The sequence below is a fragment of the Nerophis ophidion genome, linkage group LG04 (assembly GCF_033978795.1).
Source record: "Nerophis ophidion isolate RoL-2023_Sa linkage group LG04, RoL_Noph_v1.0, whole genome shotgun sequence".
NCBI classification, from domain to species: Eukaryota; Metazoa; Chordata; class Actinopteri; order Syngnathiformes; family Syngnathidae; genus Nerophis; species Nerophis ophidion.
This window is the reverse complement of record NC_084614.1, coordinates 8,274,090-8,288,599: the sequence shown is the minus strand read 5'-3', so window position 1 is coordinate 8,288,599 and position 14,510 is coordinate 8,274,090. Positions and strand designations below refer to the sequence as shown.

Sequence of the window (14,510 nt, the reverse complement as noted above, 5' to 3'; positions counted from 1 at the left end):
CCGCTCGTCCGTGCATCGGTTGGGGACGTCCCTGAGCTGCTACCTCGTCTCCGCTCGGGATGGTCTCCTGCTGGCCCCACTATGGACTGGACTCTCACTATTATGTTGGATCCACTATGGACTGGTCTCTCACTATTATGTTGGATCCACTATGGACTGGTCTCTCACTATTATGTTAGATCCACTATGGACTGGACTCTCACACTATTATGTTAGATCCACTATGGACTGGACTCTCACTATTATGTTGGATCCACTATGGACTGGTCTCTCACTATTATGTTAGATCCACTGTGGACTGGACTCTCACTATTACGTTAGATCCACTATGGACTGGACTCTCACACTAATATGTTAGATCCGCTATGGACTGGACTCACACTATTATGTTAGATTGACTATGGACTGGACTCTCACACTATTATGTTAGATCCACTATGGACTGGACTCTCACTATTACGTTAGATCCACTGTGGACTGGACTCTCACACTATCATGTTAGATCCACTGTGGACTGGACTCTCACTATTATGTTAGATCCACTATGGACTGGACTCTCACTATCATGTTAGATCCACTATGGACTGGACTCTCACTATCATGTTAGAACCACTATGGACTGGACTCTCACTATTATGTTAGATCCACTATGGACTGGACTCTCACACTATTATGTTAGATCCACTATGGACTAGACTCTCACTATTATGTTGGATCCACTATGGACTGGACTCTCACTCTATTATGTTAGATCCACTATGGACTGGACTCTCACTATCATGTTAGATCCACTATGGACTGGACTCTCACTATTATGTTAGATCCACTATGGACTGGACTCTCACACTATTATGTTAGATCCACTATGGACTGGACTCTCACACTATTATGCTAGATCCACTCGACGTCCATTGCACCGGTCGCCTCCAAGGTTTCTCATTGTCCGATTGGGTTGAGATTTTCCTTGCCCTGATGTGGGATCTGAGCCGAGGATGTGGTTTTGGCTTGTGCAGCCCTTTGAGACACTCTTGAGGGCTATATAAGTAAACATTGATTGATTGATTGATTGATTGATTGTTCACCCAGACCCAGACGGCCCATTTATCCTCTGATTCGGGGATTGGGGCCGTATTGTCCCAGCGCTCTTTAGCGGAGTGGAGACACTTGGCGTACTTAACAAAAATGCAAAAAAAACATAAACGTTAGCCTTCTTGTCTCATAATGATTGTGAACAATGGGCAAAATTCCTCAATAAATGTGACGAAATGTCACTTCATTTCTGTTGGTTTTCCTTGTTTTTGTATTTACTTCCCATCAGTGCTCTTATTTTGTTAAATTTCCTGTTTGTACCGCGGAGCACTGTTTTCTCCTCACCTGCCTTTGATTGACAGTCAGTCCACACCTGCTGCCAATCAACATGTGTCTATTTATGTTTTCACAAGTGCTCGATGATCATTTTCTGTTTGGAACTTCTTCTGCTTCGAGTTTTTTTTTTTTGGATGATAATTAAAGTCATCTTACCTGCTCTCAGCTCTCCTGGTTCTTGCATCTTGGGGTAACAAAATGGCTGAAAATAAAGTGCAGAATGACTTGTACAAGTTTTTTTTACAATAATTGTATACCTCACTACCTTTTTTTTCCTCTTTAAAGTTGTGTTCTAGCTTATGTAGCCAAGGATCAGACCGCCAAGTACCCAGCTCACAATGCACCCGACCTCTATGGTTGAGAGGAACCAGATAAGGTGGTTCGGGCATCTGGTCAGGATGCCACCCGAACGCCTCCCTAGGACACGTTGGGAAGTCTAAGTCTCCTCCCGGATGGTTTGGGAACGCCTTGGGATCCCCCGGAAAGAGCTGGACGAAGTGGCTGGGGAGAGGAAAGTCTGGGCTTCCCTGCTTAGGCTGCTGCCCCCGCGACCCAACCTCAGATAAGCAGAAGAAGGATGGAAGTTCTGTTCTGTCCATCTAGTTATTGTTTCTGTAAATTGTGTAGTAAAGCTGCTCTAATTTGTGTATTTTTGAACACCTACATTGTGTCCTCAAAATGCTCTTTTGAATCATTTTTCCCAACATTTCATAAGAAGCATTTTTCACGCTTTTTTTTTTCGAATCTCCTTGAGAGCTGAAATGTTTTGTGTGGTTTGAAAAAGAGGACACGGCGTTGTGAAGGGTTTTTTTTTTTCAACTTCATGCCTCAGGAATGAGACGGCACAAATCAAAACCACATGTCGACCTCACACACACACACACACACATACACACACTTGTATTTCATACCTTCTTGGGACCTTTGAAAAAAATGCTGACCTCCTTAGAACCACCCTTGCTAGATATATAAATATGAGTATTTACAACATTAATGATACCTTTTTTATATTTGCATCGTGTGAATGTAAGCGTTTTGTAAATTTTTTGTTTGTAATTGTGAAAAAATTCCGAAACATTCACACATATGTTTTTTACACCCACAATCTATATGTTATTCTTCTTCTTCTCCAGATTTTGACGCGCTCTATCTTCCACATTTTTCACCCGTTTCAAAGCGTTCCAACTTCAAACTGTTCAGCCTATTTGGCAATCGTGGGAGTCTCCCGGGAAAATCGGGAGGGTTGGCAAGTATGCCCGTAAATGGCACGCCACCCTTTTCCGGGTGAGAACCGTGGACTCGGACTTGGAGGTCCTGATTCCCACCCCATACTTATTTGTATTTTATTAATTTTGGCCAAAAGGGGTGCATTTCAATTTCTTAACACACACTTGTTATTTCATATGTTGGCCAGAGGGGGGGTGCTTCCATTTTTTGTCATGCACACTTATTTCATATGTTGGTCAGAGGGGAAGCCCTTTCATTTTTGTTACACACACTTGTTATTTCATATGTTGACCAGAGGGGGGAGCACTTTAAATTTTTTACACACACTTGTTATTTTATATGTTGGCTAGAGGGGGAGCATTTCAGTTTTTTACACACATTGGTTTTTTCATATGGTGGCCAGAGGGGGAGCACTTAAAAAAAAAAAAATTACACACACTTATTTCATATGTTGGCCTGAGGGGGAGCACTTCATTTGTTTACACACACTTGTTATTTCATATGTTGGCCAGAGGGGGGAGCACTTTAATTTTTTTCCACACACTTGTTATTTCATATGTTGGCCAGAGGAGGAGCACTTACTTTTTTTTTTACACACACTTGTTATTTCATATGTTGGCCAGAGGGGAGCACTTGATTTTTTCACACACACTTGTTATTTCATATGTTGGCCTGAGGGGGAGCACTTAATTATTTTTTTACACACACTTGTGATAGGTTGATTGGCAACACTAAATTGGCCCTAGTGGTTGAATGTGAGTGTGAATGTTGTCTGTCTATCTGTGTTGGCCCTGCGATGAGGTGGCGACTTGTCCAGGGTGTACCCCGCCTTCCGCCCGATTGTAGCTGAGATGGGCGCCAGCGCCCCCCGCGACCCCAAAAGGGAACAAGCGGTAGAAAATGGATGGATGGATGGATGTTATTTAATTTGTTGGCAAGAGGAGGAGCACTTAAAAAATTTTCACACACACTTGTTATTTCATATGTTGGCCTGGGGGGGAGCACTTCAATTTTTTTTCACACACACTTGTTATTTGATTTGTTGGCCAGAGGAGGAGCACTTCAATTTTTTTCCACACACTTGTTATTTCATATGTTGGCCAGAGGGGGGGAGCACTTAAATGTTTTTCCACACACTTGTTATTTCTAATGTTGGCCAGAGGAGGAGCACTCACTTTTTTTTACACACACTTGTTATTTCATATGTTGGCCTGAGGGGGAGCACTTCCATTTTTTTACACACACGTGTTATTTCATGTGTTGACCTGAGGGGGAGCACTTCAATTTTTTTTTACACACACTTATTTCATATGTTGGCCAGAGGGGGAGAACTTCAATTTTTTTACACACACTTGTTATTTCATATGTTGGCCAGAGGGGGAGCACTTCAATTTTTTTCACACACACTTGTTATTTCATATGTTGGCCAGAGGGGGAGCACTTCAATTTTTTTTTTACACACACTTGTTATTTCATATGTTGGCCTGAGGGGGAGAACTTCATTTTTTTTACACACACTTATTATTTCATATGTTGGCCTGAGGGGGAGCACTTCAAATTTTTTTTTTTACACACACTTGTTATTTCATATATTGGCCTGAGGGGGAGCACTTCAATTTTTTTTACACACTCTTCTTTCTTATGTTGGCCAGAGGGGGGAGCACTTCAATTTTTTTTCACACACTTGTTATTTCATATGTTGGCCTGAGGGGGAGCACTTCATTTTTTTCACACACTTGTTATTTCATGTTGGCCAGAGGAGGAGCACTTTAATATTTTTACACACACTTGTTATTTCATATGTTGGCCAGAGGGGAGCACTTAATTTTTTTTACACACACTTGTTATTTCATATGTTGGCCTGAGGGGAGCACTTCAATTTTTTTTTTACACACACTTGTTTTTTAATTTGTTGGACAGACGGGGAGCACTTCAATTTTTTTCACACACACCTGTTATTTCATATGTTGGCCTGAGGGGGAGCACTTCAATTTTTTACACACATTTGTTATTACATATATTGGTCAGAGGGGGAGCATTTAATTTTTTTTACACACACTTGTTATTTCATATGTTGGCCAGAGGTTGAGCACAGAGTGTTCGCTCTGAGATGGGTAGGTTGAGAGTTCAAACCCCGACTGAGTCATACCAAAGACTATAAAAATGGGAGCGGTTACCTCCCGGTTTGGCACTCAGCATCAAGGCTTGGAATTGGGGGTTAAATCACAAAAAATTATTCCCGGGCACGGCCACCACTGCTGCTCACTGCTCCCCTCACCTCCCAGGTGGTGATCAAGGGATATGGGTCAAATGCAGAGAATAATTTCACCACACCTAGTGTGCGCGTGACAATCATTTCTACTTTAACTTTTTAAAAGCGACAATTTAAAAAAATCCCTCCTTTTTGGGACCACCCTCATTTTGGTAGATGTCACCACCAGGGGGCGCATGTGGTTTATGTCCTCACTTGTTCACACCTCCTCATATGGAAGATACTTATGGTGTCCCAAGAAGGGTAGAAATACAAGAACACACACACACACACACATTGACCCCCGTGCTTCTTGTGCACGCCGATGGAAAAGTCTGCACTATGATTTGTTCCACATGTGGAAACTTTGACTTCCCTCTGTTGTTTTATGTGCTACCAAAGAACCCGAGCGCAGTCGTGCCCGCCTCGCTTTGTCCCCAAGGTGGCGCCGGAGTCAGAGTCCTTTGTTTTACCGACTTTATTTCAGGAATGTAACAGAAACCTTTTTCACTTCCCTCCTAGGACCCGCTAAGAGCGTGGGTGTGCACGCGTTACGCGGTCAAGGCTTGGGGGTCGAGCACCCTGCCGATGAAGAGCAGCGCCCCCGAGGCCTCATCACGGATGAGGAAGACGAAGGGGCGGTCCACCCGGTAGCGCAGGTGGCCGGTTGTCGAGGTGGCGGGCGGGGGCTGGTTGCCCTCGGTGGCCGTCTCCATGGCGACCTTGTGGTTGACGGTGACCAGCTTGACGGGCTGCGGCGATATCTTCCCCAGGTCCGTGTCGGCCAGCCAATCAGTGAGCCCTGCAGCGGGGAGGGGGAGGAGCCATTTGCATACACAACTATGTAGACATGCCCACATAGGGATGTAGGTCCATTCACATGTTAACATGTATGTGCACTTACGTAAACATGTAAAGCCATTCAAAAACACGCCCCATGGAAACATCCACTCTAAACACATCATTTCATTCACATACAAATCCATGTAAACAGGTATGTCCACTCGCGTAAACATGCATGTCTTCCCACGTAGGTTTGTAGGTCCATTCACTAACCATGTTAACATGTGCACTTACGTAAACATGTAAATCCATTCAAAAACACGCCCCATGGAAACATCCACTCTAAACACATCAATTCATTCGCATACAAATCCATGTAAACAGGTATTTCCACTCAAGTAAACATGCATGTCTACCCACGTAGTTTTGTAGGTCCATTCACTTACCATGTTAACATGTGCACTTACGTAAACATGTAAATCCATTCAAAAACACGCCCCATGGAAACGTCCACTCTAAACACATCAATTCATTCACATATAAATCCATGTAAACAGGTATGTCCACTCGCGTAAACATGCATGTCTTCCCACGTAGGTTTGTAGGTCCATTCACTTACCATGTTAACATGTGCACTTACGTAAACATGTAAATCCATTCAAAAACACGCCCATGGAAACATCCACTCTAAACACATCAATTCATTCGCATACAAATCCATGTAAACAGGTATGTCCACTCACGTAAACACATAAGTCCCTTCACATACCCACCCATGTATTTATGTATACAGCAACGCATGTTAACACATAAATCCATTCGTGTACAAATTTATGTCCAATCACGTTAGCAAGTAAGTCCGTTCACTTACACAACCATGTAAACACGTATGTCCACTTACGTAAACATGTAAGTCCAGTCACAAACGCCAACTGAAACATGCATGTCCACTCAAGTTAAAAAATAAGTCACTTCACACACACAACCGTGTAAATATGCAGGTAAGTCTATTCACGTAAAAACATAAATTCATTCACTTACACAACCACTTAAACATGTCTGTCCACTGACGTAAACATGTCTGTCCACGCATGTAAAATTTTGATTGCATTCCCTTACACAACCATGTACACTCCTATGTCCACTCACGTTAACATGTAAGTCCAGTCACGAACACCAACGGAAACATGCAGGTCCAGTCAAGTTAAAAAATAAGTCACTTCACACCCACAACCGTGTAAATATGCAGGTAAGTCTATTCACGTAAAAACATAATTTATTCACTGACACGACCAAATGTTTGTCCACTACGTAATTTTTTTTATTGCATTCACTTACACACCATGTGCAGACGTATGTCAACTCATGTAAACATGTATGTCCTACGTGGGTAGACATACAAAGTCTATTCACGTAAAAACATAAATTAAATCACTTACACGAACACTTACACATGTATGTCCACTCACGTAAAATTTTGATTGCATTCACTTACACAACCATGTACATACGTATGTCCACTCATTTAATCATGTATGTCTACCTACGTAGGTTTGTAGGTCCATTCACTTACACCGCCAAGTTAACATGTATGTGCACTTACATAAACATGTAAATCCATTCAAAAACACGCCCCAGGGAAACATCCACTTTAAACACATCAAGTCATTCACATACAAATCCATGTAAACAGGTATGTCCAGTCACGTAAACACATAAGTCCCTTCACATACCCACCCATGTAACTATGTCTATATCGGCGCACGTTAACACATAAATCCATTCACGTACACATTTATGTCCAATCACGTTAGCACGTAAGTCCATTCACTTACACAACCATCTAAACACATATGTCAACTTACTCAAACATGTAAATCCGGTCACAAAGCCAACGGAAACATGCATGTCCACTCAAGTTAAAAAATAAGTCACTTCACACCCACAACCGTGTAAATATGCAGGTAAGTCTATTCAAGTAAAAACATAAAATCATTCACTGACACAACTAAATGTCTGTACACTCACGTAAACATGTCTGTCCACTAATGTAAACATGTATGCCTACCCACGTAGGTCTGTAGGTCCATTCACTTACACCGCCATGTAAACAGGTATGTCCACTCACGTGAACACATAAGTCCCTTCACATACTTATGTACATAGCGACACATGTTAACACATGAATCCATTCTCGTACACTCACTCACATACACATTTATGTTCAATCATGTTAGCAAGTAAGTCCATTCACTTACACAACCTAGTACACACGTATGTCCACTTACGTAAACATGTAAATCCGCCAAAAGAAACATACATGTCCGTTCAAGTTAAAAAAAATAAGTCACTTCACACACACAACCGTGTAAATATGCAGGTAGGTCTATTCACATAAAAACATAAATTTATTCACTTACATGACCAAATGTCTGTCCACTCACGTAAACATGTCTGTCCACTCACATAAAAATGTAATTGCATTCACTTACACAACCATGTGAACATGTATGTCCACTTACGTAAACATGTAAATCCGGTCACAAACAACAACGGAAACATGCATGTCCACTCAAGTTAAAAAGTAAGTCACTTCGCCAACACAACCGTGTAAATTTGTAGGTAAGTTTATTCACGTAAAAACATACATTCATTCACCTACATGACCAAATGTCTGTCCACTCACATAAAAGTTTGATTGAATTCACGTACACAACCATGTACACACATATGTCCACTCATGTAAACACGTATGTTCACTTCCGTAATAATGTAATTGCATTCACTTACACGATCATATAAACACGCATGCTCACTTTAGTAAAATAAATAAGTCACTTGACATACACGTAATTGCATTCACTTACACAATTGTGTAAACACGTATGTCTGCTCACGTAAACATGTGTGTCCACTTACGTAAGAATGTAATTGCATTCACTTACACAATCATGTTAACACATGTCTACATAGGTAGAAAAATTAAGTCACTTCACATACACAACTGTGTATATATGTATGTAAGTCCATTCACATAAAAACATATATCCATTCCCATACACAATCATGTAAACACGCAAGGCCCACTTAAGTAAAAAGAATAAGTCCAACCGTGTAAAGATCTATTTAAATCCATTCACGTAAAAAAATAAAACTATTCACTTATACAATCATGTAAAGACGCATGCGCACTTAAGTAAAACAAAATAAGTCACTTTACATACACAACTGTGTAAATATGTATGTAAGTCCATTCACGTAAAAACATAATTGCATTCACTTACACAATAATGTAAAGACGCAGGCCCACTTACGTAAAAAAATGTGTTACTTGACCTACACAACTGTGTAAGTATGTATGTAAGTCCATTCACATAAAAACTTAAATCCATTCACTAACGCACTCATGGAAAGACGCGGGCCCACTTCAGTAAAACAAAATAAGTCACTTCACATACACATCTGTGTAAATATGTATGTAAGTCCATTCACGTAAAAATGTAAATCCATTCACAGAAACAACCACATAAACCGGTATGTCCAATCACGTACACACTTAAGTTGATTCACTTACACAATCATGTAAACACACGTCCACGTAAGTACAACAAAATAAGTAACTTTACATACACAACTGTGTAAATACCTGTGTAAGTCCATTCACGTTAAAATGTAAATCGATATGTCCAATCACGTACACACTTAAGTTGATTCACTTACACAATCATGCAAACACACAAGGCCACGTGACTACAACAAAATAAGTCACTTTACATACACAACTGTGTAAATATGTCTGAGTCCATTCACGTTAAAAAAAATGTAAATCCATTCACAGAAACAGCCGTGTAAACCGGTATGTCCAAGAACGTACACACTTAAGTTGATTCACTTAAACAATCATGTAAACACACAAGCCCACGTAAGCACAAAAAAATAAGTCACTTTACATATTAAACTGTGTAAATATGGATGTAAGTCCATTCACGTAAAAATGTAAATCCATTCACAGAAACAACCGTGTAAACCGGTATGTCCAATCACGCACACACTTAAGTTGATTGACTCACACAACCATCTAAACATGTGCATCCACTCAAGTAAACACCTTTTTCACTTCACATACCCAACCATGTAAACACGTTTGTCCTTTCGCCTACAAACGTAAGTCCGCCCCCGCCAAGATAAACGCATAAGTCCATTGCTGTCACCCGGAAGCGGCGACTCACCCAAGTCGGGCATCAGCGGCAGCAGGTCGGCGGAGAAGCTGAGCTTGAGGACGGGCAGCGCGATGGCGACGTGGGCGGCGTGCAGCGTCATGGACAAGTCCTGCACGAACTCGGCGGTCAGAGCGTCCTCCAGCGCCGTCAGGTTGGCGGTGACCTCGTCGGGCAGGAAGACGAACATGCTGATGTCGTCGTTCATCAGGATCTGAGCGATCTGAGGGAGGACGGCGCTTAGGTGGTGCGTGGCCACGGTCGCTTCGGGGTCCGCCTACCGTGCAGCTCAGGTCGGGGTCAATGCCCATCTTGACGGGGTAGTTGTCCTGTTGCATCATGGGAACACGAACGGGGGCTTTGCCCTCCTGCTGGAAGTTGTCCAAGGTTGGCGCCTGACGGAACGCCGTCGCCCACTTCCCTGTTGACGACAAGACGCGCCGTGGACGGGCCGGCAGGGGGGGGCGTGGGCTTACCTTTGAAGTTGGCGGCGTGGGCTTACCTTTGAAGTAGGCGGCGTGGGCTTACCTTTGAAGTAGGCGGCGCTGGCCGCGTTGATCCCGGGTGTCCGCGAGAACGCCTTCGCCAAGAAGCGCTGCATCTTGCCGCCGGTCTCCTGGGAGACCCAGTCGTTCATGACCTTGATGTCCTGTGAGCCGCCCTGCAGGACTTTGGGCCGCACGGCGTACTGCTGCTCCACCAGCGCCAAGAACTCCTGCTTGAGACGCAGGCCTGAAACGGGCATAAGTTCGGTAGGTCACGTTGGGTAGGTCACATTTGGTAGGTCATGTTTGGTAGGTCATGTTTGGTAGGTCATGTTTGGTAGGTCACATTTGGTAGGTCACTTTTGGTAGGTCACATTTGGTAGGTCACTTTTGGTAGGTCATGTTTGGTAGGTCATGTTTGGTAGGTCATGTTTGGTAGGTCACGTTGGGTTGGTCACATTTGGTAGGTCACTTTTTGTAGGTCATGTTTGGTAGGTCGTGTTTGGTAGGTCACGTTGGGTTGGTCACATTTGGTAGGTCACTTTTGGTAGGTCATGTTTGGTAGGTCACTTTTGGTAGGTCACGTTTGGTAGGTCGTGTTTGGTAGGTCACGTTTGGCAGGTCATGTTTGGTAGGTCACGTTGGGTTGGTCACATTTGGTAGGTCACTTTTGGTAGGTCACGTTGGGTAGGTCACATTTGGTAGGTCACTTTTGGTAGGTCATGTTTGGTAGGTCACTTTTGGTAGGTCATGTTTGGTAGGTCATGTTTGGTAGGTCATGTTTGGTAGGTCACGTTGGGTTGGTCACATTTGGTAGGTCACTTTTTGTAGGTCATGTTTGGTAGGTCGTGTTTGGTAGGTCACGTTTGGAAGGTCACGTTGGGTTGGTCACATTTGGTAGGTCACTTTTTGTAGGTCATGTTTGGTAGGTCGTGTTTGGTAGGTCACGTTTGGAAGGTCACGTTGGGTTGGTCACATTTGGTAGGTCACGTTGGGTTGGTCACATTTGGTAGGTCACGTTTGGTAGGTCACGTTGGGTAGGTCACGTTCGGTAGGTCACATTGGGTTGGTCACTTTTGGTAGATCATGTTTGGTAGGTCATGTTTGGTAGGTTGTGTTTGGTAGGTCACGTTTGGCAGGTCATGTTTGGTAGGTCACTTTTGGTCGGTCACTTTTGGTCGGTCACGTTGGGTTGGTCACATTTGGTAGGTCACTTTTGGTAGGTCACGTTTGGTAGGTCGTGTTTGGTAGGTCACGTTTGGCAGGTCATGTTTGGTAGGTCACGTTGGGTTGGTCACATTTGGTAGGTCACGTTTGGCAGGTCATGTTTGGTAGGTCACGTTTGGTTGGTCACTTTTGGTCGGTCATGTTTGGTAGGTCACGTTGGGTTGGTCACATTTGGTAGGTCACGTTGGGTTGGTCACATTTGGTAGGTCACTTTTGGTCGGTCATGTTTGGTAGGTCACGTTGGGTAGGTCACGTTCGGTAGTTCACGTTGGGTTGGTCACTTTTGGTAGATCATGTTTGGTAGGTCATGTTTGGTAGGTCATGTTTGGTAGGTCACGTTTGGCAGGTCATGTTTGGTAGGTCACTTTTGGTCGGTCACGTTTGGTAGGTCACCTTGGGTTGGTCACATTTGGTAGGTCACATTTGGTAGGTCACGTTGGGTTGGTCACATTTGGTAGGTCACGTTGGGTCGGTCATCTTTGGTAGGACACGTTGGGTTGGTCATGTTTGGTAGGTCACGTTGGGTTGGTCACATTTGGTAGGTCACTTTTGGTTGGTCGTGTTTGGTAGGTCATGTTTGGTAGGTCACGTTGGGTTGGTCACATTTAGTAGGTCACGTTGGGTTGGTCACATTTGGTAGGTCACTTTTGGTTGGTCATGTTTGGTAGGTCATGTTTGGTAGGTCACGTTGGGTTGGTCACATTTGGTAGGTCACGTTGGGTAGGTCACATTTGGTAGGTCACTTTTGGTAGGTCATGTTTGGTAGGTCATGTTTGGTAGGTCACGTTTCACGTTGGGTTGGTCACATTTGGTAGGTCACGTTGGGTCGGTCACATTTGGTAGGTCACGTTGGGTTGGTCACATTTGGTAGGTCACGTTTGGCAGGTCATGTTTGGTAGGTCACGTTTGGTTGGTCACTTTTGGTCGGTCATGTTTGGTAGGTCACGTTGGGTTGGTCACATTTGGTAGGTCACGTTGGGTTGGTCACATTTGGTAGGTCACTTTTGGTCGGTCATGTTTGGTAGGTCACGTTGGGTCGGTCACATTTGGTAGGTCACGTTGGGTTGGTCACATTTGGTAGGTCACTTTTGGTCGGTCACATTTGGTAGGTCACGTTGGGTTGGTCACATTTGGTAGGTCACTTTTGGTCGCTCATGTTTGGTAGGACACGTTGGGTTGGTCACATTTGGTAGGTCACGTTGGGTTGGTCACATTTGGGAGGTCACGTTTGGTAGGTCATGTTTGGTAGGTCACATTTGGTAGGTCACATTTGGTAGGTCACTTTTGGTTGGTCACTTTTGGTAGGTCACGTTGGGTTGGTCACATTTGGTAGGTCACGTTGGGTTGGTCACATTTGGTAGGTCACTTTTGGTTGGTCACGTTTGGTAGGTCACGTTTGGTAGGTCACATTTGGTAGGTCACGTTGGGTTGGTCACATTTGGTAGGTCACGTTGGGTTGGTCACATTTGGTAGGTCACGTTGGGTTGGTCACATTTGGTAGGTCACTTTTGGTTGGTCATGTTTGGTAGGTCACGTTTGGTAGGTCACATTTGGTAGGTCACGTTGGGTTGGTCACATTTGGTAGGTCACGTTGGGTTGGTCACATTTGGTAGGTCACGTTGGGTTGGTCACATTTGGTAGGTCACTTTTGGTTGGTCATGTTTGGTAGGTCACGTTTGGTAGGTCACATTTGGTAGGTCACGTTGGGTTGGTCACATTTGGTAGGTCACGTTGGGTTGGTCACATTTGGTAGGTAACTTTTGGTTGGTCATGTTTGGTAGGTCACGTTGGGTAGGTCACATTTGGTAGGTCACGTTGGGTTGGTCACATTTGGTAGGTCACTTTTGGTTGGTCATGTTTGGTAGGTCACGTTTGGTAGGTCACATTTGGTAGGTCACGTTGGGTTGGTCACATTTAGTGACACGTTTGTCAGGTCATGTTTGGTAGGTCACATTTGGTAAGTCACGTGACCTGGGGACGTCCCCTGAAGGTTGGGACTCACGTCTGGCCAGGTAGATGCGAGCGGCGCCGCTGAAGCCTTTCCCGGTGGCTTCGACGGAGGTCAGCAGGTCTCTGAGGGTGTTGTGGAGTTGAGGGTCCTGCAGGGTGTGGTACCTCAAGGCCCGGAACAGCTGCCTCTGGGCTCGCTCAGAACCCCCTGCGGGACCGGGGTCTGCGTTAGCCTGGCGTGATAACGCCGGCGGCTAATGTTTTCATTGGGGTTGGCGCTCACCCATGGACAGTTGGGTCAGAACCGCAGACACGCTGATGGGGGCCAGGAAGATGTTGGTGGACGCCTCGCGGGACGCCAGCGCGCGGAAGAGGTTGTAGCCAAAGTCCGAGGTGGCGGCGCCCATCTTGGTGGCGGGCGTGGTGAAGAGCTCCACATGCTCTTCCTCTGCGCCCGCCTCCTCCTCGGCGGTCTGCGCCTGGATCGGAACCCGCACGCCCAAACTACCGTTAGCTGACGTTTTTATTACAAGTCCAATATGTGGGTCATACCTGAACCAGGCCCAGGACCACCAGGACCAAAACCAGCAGGGGTCTCGTCAGCTTCATCCTGAAACACACCCAGAAGGCTCAGCTAGTTCTGGTCCAACACAGCCTGGTCATCAAGATGATCACGTGACTAAAGTCCAAAAACTTCTGACTGGTGACGTCAGCGCGGTAAAACATCAAAGAAGCGGACTTTTCCGAGTGAACGCCGCGTGTTCGAGTCCCGGCCACGTGGCTGACGTTCAACGGACCGTTCATCAAATTAAAGCGCGCCAAAAGAGCGGGAAAAGGTCTTAAAAAAAAGTGCACTCACCTCGTCGATGCTCTCTCGCGCGCCACGTCGCTGCGCGTGACACGGGGGTGCGCGCCCCAACCCGGGCTCGCCCCCTCACTAGCGCCGGTGACGCGCAAACGGAGACCGCTTCTTTTGCAATATCCAGGGAGGTTTTTTTTTTTTTT

At 44.7% G+C, this 14,510-nt stretch overlaps 1 protein-coding gene across 1 annotated transcript; it reads right to left on the bottom strand.

The window, feature by feature from the left end:
* Nucleotides 1-5,306: 5,306 nt before the first annotated feature.
* Nucleotides 5,307-14,510, bottom strand: serpinf1 (serpin peptidase inhibitor, clade F (alpha-2 antiplasmin, pigment epithelium derived factor), member 1). Its single transcript, XM_061896934.1, has 8 exons — nucleotides 14,365-14,510; nucleotides 14,058-14,115; nucleotides 13,789-13,984; nucleotides 13,558-13,713; nucleotides 10,372-10,575; nucleotides 10,125-10,264; nucleotides 9,856-10,066; nucleotides 5,307-5,645 (listed from the first exon to the last, which is right to left on the bottom strand). Exons 2-8 carry the CDS (start codon nucleotides 14,112-14,114, stop codon nucleotides 5,395-5,397), a joined length of 1,215 nt encoding a protein of 404 aa, XP_061752918.1. The 5' UTR covers nucleotide 14,115; nucleotides 14,365-14,510; the 3' UTR covers nucleotides 5,307-5,394.

What these genes read in the sequence shown, in the direction of transcription:
- serpinf1 (XM_061896934.1), bottom strand. Translation starts at nt 14,114, where the DNA reads ATGAAGCTGACGAGACCCCTGCTGGTTTTGGTCCTGGTGGTCCTGGGC. An exon ending in TCTGACCCAACTGTCCATGG is followed by an intron (nt 13,714 to 13,788) that starts GTGAGCGCCAAC and finishes CCGGTCCCGCAG; the next exon opens with GGGGTTCTGAGCGAGCCCAG. An exon ending in ACCCCGACCTGAGCTGCACG is followed by an intron (nt 10,067 to 10,124) that starts GTAGGCGGACCC and finishes GTCCTCCCTCAG; the next exon opens with ATCGCTCAGATCCTGATGAA.